At 39.9% G+C, this 7,764-nt stretch overlaps 1 protein-coding gene across 1 annotated transcript; it reads right to left on the bottom strand.

Moving 5' to 3' along the window:
* Nucleotides 1-6,435: 6,435 nt before the first annotated feature.
* On the bottom strand, nt 6,436-7,418 carry LOC148200783 (uncharacterized). The gene has a single exon (XM_088114459.1). It carries the CDS (start codon nt 7,277-7,279, stop codon nt 6,641-6,643), a length of 639 nt encoding a protein of 212 aa, XP_087970585.1. The 5' UTR covers nt 7,280-7,418; the 3' UTR covers nt 6,436-6,640.
* Between the last annotated feature and the right edge of the window lie 346 nt (nt 7,419-7,764).

The following is a 7,764-nucleotide window of genomic DNA, read 5'->3' as shown; positions in this document are numbered from 1 at the left end:
GACCCAATAAAGTTCAAGTTCCATCTTCTTTATAGTTGATGTTGTCATTCCACCAACTCCTCAGCTGTTTCCTTTGAACTGTTTTGGTCCTTCTAGAATATGGAGACTCTATCTCTATCATCTCCTTCTCTTTAAAGCCCTTCACAACCCATAACTTGTTCTTGATTCTTACAGGTGTGCCAAGTTGGAGTCTTCTTTTCTCCCAGTCACTAGGAATTTCTTCTCCTCTTCCAGTCTCTTCTTCCTTGGGTACCTGAAACAACAAACAATGGTTACCTGCAACCTTGAGATTTTCATCTTTATGGCTAGTCATGGATGCATCTCGAAATGCAGCTTTATAACTAGCCTCTTCCTCCTTTGCTTGCATCTCATCTTTGAAGACGTCTACCACCACTCTCTCCTCTTTGTCCTGGAGCACCACTATACCTTCATTTACATCAATGATAGCCCTGGCCGTTTTCATAAACGGTCTTCCAAGTATGATAGGTATCTTCTCTGTCTCCATCTTCATCACCACAAAGTCTGCCAAGAACTGAAGTTTGCCAACACAAACTATAATGTCTTCTACAATCCCACATGGCTCCTTTGAAGATCCATCGGCCATTACTATTTTAACCTTTGCAGGTTTCACTTTAACATTGCCGATTTGCTCCAGTAAAGAGTAAGGTATCAAGTTAACACTTGAACCTAAATCAAGGAGAGCTTTCTTCACCTTTTTCTTCCCTATGGTACAAGGGATAGAAAAACTACCTGGATCTAATGCTTTAGGAGGGAATGGCTCTTTTTTAACAGTTATACATTTCTTTGCTTCATCACCTCTACGTCTCTTCTTTGTAGAGATGTTCTCATCAGATTTTGTGTAAACTGTGATTTTCTGTAGAATCTGCTCCCAAGGTGCATCATTATCCAACATCTTGAATAATTCTGTGAAATCCAATTGTTTCTCTTGATTTATTGGAAAAGGAAAAGTATTTTCGCTCTCTATTTCTCTTCTTTCTTCTGTTTCTCCTTCTTCTAACTCAATTATCTCTTCATTCACACTCTTTACCACCTTGCACTCTTCTCTGGGGTTAACCTCAGTATTAGCCCCAAAATTTCTATTTAGCCTTTCTTCCAATTGCTTGGTAATCTGACCCATTTGAATCTCCAAATTCTTTATAGCAGCTTCAGTGCTCTTTTGAGAAGATTCAGTTTTCTGTATGAATTGTTGAAGAGTTTCTTCCAACCTTGTGGATCTTTCATTAAGCATAGATAAATGTTGCCAAAAGTTGGGTTGCTGCTGCTGCTTATTATATTGATTAGCTTGCCCAGTTTGTCCTTGGCCAATGCTTGGATGTGGTTTCCACCCTTGATTGTAATTCCCTTGACGGTATGGAAATTGATTGGCCATGAAATTAACATCCTCCACGGCTTCCACTGGAAAAGCACATTGACCATTGATATGGTCACCTCCACATAATTCGCACAACTGGGTTTGTACCTGTGCAGCAGTTTTCAACTCTTTAGGTAATTGTGCAAGAGTTTTAGTCAGAGTCTCCAGCTGTTGAGTTAGAATTTTATTTTGAGCTAGCAAGGCATCATGTGTTTGTAATTGAAGAACCCCTTTTTGTTGCATAGGAGCTCCTCTCTCACTGTGCAGCTCATTATCACTAGTAGCCATATTATCAATGATTTCTATAGCTTCCTCTGGAGTTTTCCATTTGATATTTCCTCCTGCTGAGGCGTCAAGCATCATCTTGGTTTGTGAACCAAGACCTCCAAGGAAAGTTAAGACTACTTCCTGTTCTTCAAAGCCATGCGTGGGTGTTTTTCTTAGTAGACTTTTGTATCTATCCCATGCATGCCCCAGTGATTCTTCCATGCCCTTCTTAAATGAAGATATCTCTTGCTTGCCTTTTGTCACCTTTGATTGTGGAAAGTACTTGTTCAAAAACTTTGTTACCACTGCTTCCCACTCTGTGAAACTTCCTTCTGGGAAAGAATTCAACCAAAGCTTAGCATTGCCTCCCAATGAGAAAGGAAACAAACTAAGTTTGATCGCTTCATCTGGCACCCCATTGATTTTGACTATGTTGCAAATTTCATTGAATGTAGTAAGGTGCTCATATGGGCTTTCATGAGATAACCCATTAAATTGATTACTTTTCACCAATTGGATCAGTGCTGGTTTGACCTCCAATATTGGCTGCATTGACTCTAGGTCTAGCTATGCTGTTAAAATGCTGAGGTCCAGCTATATTAGTATAATCAGCAAGAGTTCTTCTGACATTGTTATTCTCCATATTTTCTGTGCTATGAACAGAACTTTGTGGTGATGGTTGTAACAGAGTTTCCAGAGGAAGGAAAAGTTCTCTAGATGTTCGGATTCTTCTCCTCCGTCTACTGTCTTCTAATCCTTCAAGCAAAGGTTCTGTTGTTTTCTTGCTCCTAGTTCGAATTGCCTCTTGCATACACAAGAACACAAAACCCTAGAAAAGATTTGGTTAGCACAAAAAGATATAAGAGAAGATATAAGATTCAGAAAATAAAAACAGAAAACAGAAAAAAAATAGAAAACAGAAAATAAAATAAAATAAAATAAAATACAAACTGAAAAATATAAACAACAAAATAAAGAAAAATTCGAAAAAAAATAAGTCAAAGATAATCAATAATCACACAAATTAACCAGTTAAACCACGAGTCCCCGGCAACGGAGCCAAAAACTTGATGGACAAATTTATGAACACCAAAATATGATGTCACAAACTTGTTTTTTAATCGGCAAGTGTGACCGAATCGTTCAAGTAATAAACTTGGTAAGACCAAGTATCGTTCTTCCCAAAGGACTCACGGCCTAGTTTAGTTGTGTGGTTTCTTGATTAGCTAAGACTTAAAGACGAAATATCTAGATTGTTTATATCCAAAAGACGAAAATTAAATATGTATGCATGAAGTTTTGATCAATGGCAAGAAAAACAAAGATAAACACTTTCAATGAAATATATGTATGAATATGTTGTTGGGGGTCAATTTCATCTTATCCACTCTCATATATTTTAGGAATTCAACATTCAAATCATCATTGTTAATGCCACTCTCTAAAGTACCTTTCAAGAAGGCTTCTCCCTAATCACGGAGTTCATACAATTCCTAGCATTCCTAATGATCAGTTCATAAGTACAGGAGCTTAACGACAACCAATATAATATTGAGAGAAATTCCCGGATCTAGACTTCCCCGTACGCGCCCGTATCGACAAAACCAATAATCATGCATCGAATGAGTTAAACAATGCAAGCATTACGCAAAGAGGAAAAACCCTAACTAATGATGAAAGAAAGCATAAGTCTTAATTAAAAGATGTAAAAACAGATTCCATATATGAGAGCTTCAAAAGATTACATTGATTCCCCAACAAACATACAGAGTTTAGTTCACATATTCATGGTGAACCTAGATGAATTACAATGAAAGAATGAAAGATAAAACCCTAAAAAGGTGAAGAGGAAGCCTCAACATCCAAGATCCTCCTTCAAAGGGGTGGAAGAGAGAGTGTTTTCTTCGTTCCAGCCAAAGATACCTAACCCTAGGAAACCCTAAAGCTTATATATTATTCGTAAATTACAGAAAATTAGGTCCAAGCCCATTAAAGTGCCGCTCAGCGGTAAAATACCGCTCAGCGGTAAGTGCGTGTCACGGTTCTTCCCCTCAGCGGCCATTTTGCCGCTCAGCGGTGCTCCCGTAAGCTCCTGAGTGCCGCTCAGCGGTAAACTGCCGCTGAGCGGTGACTTCGGCTTCTCCTTTTGCACTTTTTGATGTCTTTTCTGATTCCATATCTCTCCTTCTTCACTTCTTTCACCAAATTCACCTTAAAACCTGCACAAAAACACTGAAATCAAGCATAAACCTGTCCAGCTCTCTTATTTCTGAAAATATGAAGAAAACCATGATTTCAAGCTAGTTTCTAAGTATAAAGGTTGCTTTTAGTATCAATTTTAAGCATGAAAATAACAGTTTTTCAACTGTTATCAAAAGGCCATCAGCTTTTCGGCCTCCAAAGGCCTCAAACCATTCGGCCATCAAAGGCCATCCATTGGCCTCAACTCGGCCTCCAATGGTCTCAATCGTTCGGCCACTACTAGGCCTAAACCATTCGGCCCCCAAAGGCCTTCACCTTTTCGACCCCCAAAGGCCTCAATCGTTCCACCATTGCTTAGCCTCAACCATTCGACCTCCAAAGGCCTTCATCTTTTCAACCTCCAAAGGCCTTAAACCGTTCGGCCTCCAAAGGCCTTCATCTTTTCAACCTCCAAAGGCCTGAAAGGCCATCCATTGGTCTCAACTTGGCGGCCATAGCTTGGTCTCAACTTCACAGCCTCTAGCGTTCAGCCTCAACTTAGCCCTTGATGGCCCCAAATTCTCGGCCTCCCAAAGACCTCAAATTTTTTACCTCGAATGGCCTCATTTGTTTGGCCCCCTTGGCCTCAACTTCTCGGCCTCCAAAGGCCTCAACCTCTCGGCCACCAAAGACCTCAACCGTTCGGCCTCAACTTGGCCCCTGATGGCCCCCAATTCTCGACCTCCCAAAGGCCTCAGATTCTTGACCTCGAATGACCTCATTTGCTTGGCCTCCTCTGCCTAAACTTCTCGGCCTCCAATGGCCTCAACCGTTCGGCCTTCAAAGGCTTCAACTTCTCGGCCTCCAAAAGGCCTCGACCGTTCGGCCTCTTCGGCCTCAACTTGGCATCCAAAGGCCTCAACTTCTCGACCTTCTCGGTCGTCCATGACCCCACAATTACTTAGCAAAATTTGGGAATCAACCATCTGGCCCCGGCCATTCGATCACGGCCACCTGCCCTCAGTCATTCGATCATAACTTGACTTAACTTTTCAGCCCCAATGGCTTGGCCATCCGTGGCCTCAAGTACTTTGCCAAATTTGGCATCAAGCATTCGGTTATTTTGCCTCACAACTGTTATTCTTCAAATGGAATCCCGGCCCACCTCACCGTTATTGAGCGACAGTGGATCTCCACAATTTGTTACCCACTTTTGTCTTCCATCCACTCAACAAGCAGAAAAGACTCAGAGACGAAAGGAAAATAGAGAACTCGTCCTTTTCAGGAAGGCCATCTACAAAACCCCTTCGCATCATTAACATCATGCTCGGGCTTGGGGGCTGGTGTACCGTACGATCCCTGTACCGTACGGTCTCTCGTACATCCAAGCCGACCGAATGGTTCTCCTAAAGTCGACTCTCCCAAGGATGACCGAACGACTCTCCCGAGTCCAACTCCCCCAAAGGTCTGTATACGTATGGTCCTCCCGACCCTGTGAACTGAACGGTTCTATCCAGGCTGACCACCCATACCATCCGACCAACCATTCCGGCCAACCAAGCACTAGACCGACCACATGGTTAGATTACAAATGATAATAGCTCATTAAAGCCCCTAATGAAGATTAAGTCGTGATTAGGCTGTCATTAGGCCGACAAAAGGTAAAAACCCATCACAACTAGTATAAATAGAGGTCTCAGGTATGACTTCAGATCGGATTGCACACGTTGCATATTATGCATTACTTGTATCTTTTATAACCGTTCAGTCATTTTACTGACTTGAGCATCGGAGTGCCTTTGACAAGTGCCCGTCCGCCCGGCTTGGTGGAGGAGAAGGATGACCACCTGGGTTGCATGGAGAAACGTCTGATCGGTCATCAACCTAGTGCTTGGAGCAGCGTTCGTCCGCCTTGAGCCCCGCGTGTCCGATCTTCAATAATGCTTGATTCGTCTGGTTTGCAAGGTTCACCCAGTCTTCAAGATCCGTCCGACCATCAACACAACCAGGATTGTTTTAGTAGGGAACCACCAAACCCAACCGAAACATTTTCAAAAAAGAGAAAATCACTTTAAGAAATACAACCTTCAAACAAATTCAAAATTATCAATACAACAATAATTTGTCAAATATCACCTTCACTCATTTTAACTCAACATGAAGAATCTCAACTATATTAAAATATTTAGTTTAAGTAACTTTGCACATAATGTAGCCACTGTATCCCCATCTTAACAATAATATCAAATTCAAATAATTCTAAACAATATTTGATTAACGAAAACCATAAATAATATTAGTATAAGATTAATTGAGAAAATCACTTTTATCAACTAACTTCATAAGAATGAGAAATTAAAAAGAAAATTAAAATATTAAAGAGTTCTCCAAATAATTAAGAACTTATTATGAAAATTGATAGCTTAAAATGGATCCTTAGTTCTCTAACAAATGGGAGGTGCGTGGTCAGACTCTAGAAGAGATTATAATTGGAGGAATGAAATTAGAGAGAAGGTAGAGAGGAATTCTAGAGAAAAAAAAAATTAATACAAGAGAAGAGTGGGAGTGGGATTTTACAAATTAAGTTTTATTCATAATATTCATTTTAACGTATAGTATATTATTCTATTGTTTCTTTTTTACAGATTTGTATCAGGTGACTCCGTTGAATTAGTCTTTGGAGCATCAATTTTGACTACTTTTCAAACAACTACCATCATCATATCACTACCAAAAAATTATGAACAGAACTGGTCCCGTACTGAATTGAAGTACGTATTTGTTACAAATTTCAAAACTCTCTACTTCAAAACATGAAAACTATGAAGAAGACACAACCTCTGTCTTTTCCTTTTCCTTCCATTCTAAACCTAAAAATCTACACGGTGAAAACCGAACCTTGTACTCTGAAATGGTATCAAGCTTAGGTGACCAAACCTGGTCCTTGGACTTTACAAGCATTTGATAGTGTTTTTTCAACTCGGGAGTGCTGCAGAGAAAGTTGTTGTGAGTGGTGGTGGGGTTGCATCTTTTACCTCTTTTGATGAGCATTGTTATGAACTGAGGCATGACCTTTATGAGTACCCTTCCGTTGGACCCTTTCAAGTACTCAAAAGCGCATTCCCCAAATTTGATAGTGGCCTTGTTAGGGGATGATCCCAAGGACAAGAGTGAAGAGACAGAAATGGTTTTGCATGTGAAGAACTGAATGGGAAGAACGAAATAGGCTTCACCCACCATCAACTCATCCTCTAATGCTAAAGCAGGAATTGGGTGTCCTATAAAGAAGGAATCTGCATGGCAAACAACCTTATCTGGGAACTCAAACATGACCTCACCAGCCACGTGCTTACCCTTCAGACATCTCGTGCTACCATCCCAGAATATAAGTTTCGATGACAACAACGATTCTGATGATCTTTTCTGGTGAAAGCATGGAGTCACAGCTGCATTTCCCATTGTACTACGGGTGGAACAAATCTTGAGAGAATATGGTTGTGTTGTTTTTGTGTGTTGAGAACGATGAATATTATACAAAGGGATGATATATGTGTGTATATATATACACGGTGAAGAAAACAGTTGACTTTCAGTACAGTTGACTTTGATGAAGTCAGTAAGTGTTGTTTTTCTATGGAATGCGTGGAGGGGTCGGTGTGGTCAGGTCAGCTATGCCGGCTTTGAACATTTTAAATTTTTTTTATCTCTTTCCTTCTTCCGTAGTTGTTATACTCTTGTTTGAGACTTACCTTCATATTTATTCTGCTATTATTTTAAAATTAAATTAAAACAAGCTAGTGTGACGAAGTCTATAATTATGTGTATAATTACGAGTAATAAATGTTATTAATTGTCTATACGGTGCAAATGTCAATGTATTTATAGAGATTTATTGGACCTTCAAATATATATATATATATATATATATATATATATATATATAT

The sequence above is a fragment of the Vigna umbellata genome, chromosome 4 (assembly GCF_029865625.1).
Source record: "Vigna umbellata cultivar VRB3 chromosome 4, Vumbellata_1.0, whole genome shotgun sequence".
Lineage (NCBI taxonomy): Eukaryota > Viridiplantae > Streptophyta > Magnoliopsida > Fabales > Fabaceae > Vigna > Vigna umbellata.
Note: the sequence above shows the minus strand (reverse complement) of the source record. Positions and strands in the feature narration are given on the sequence as shown.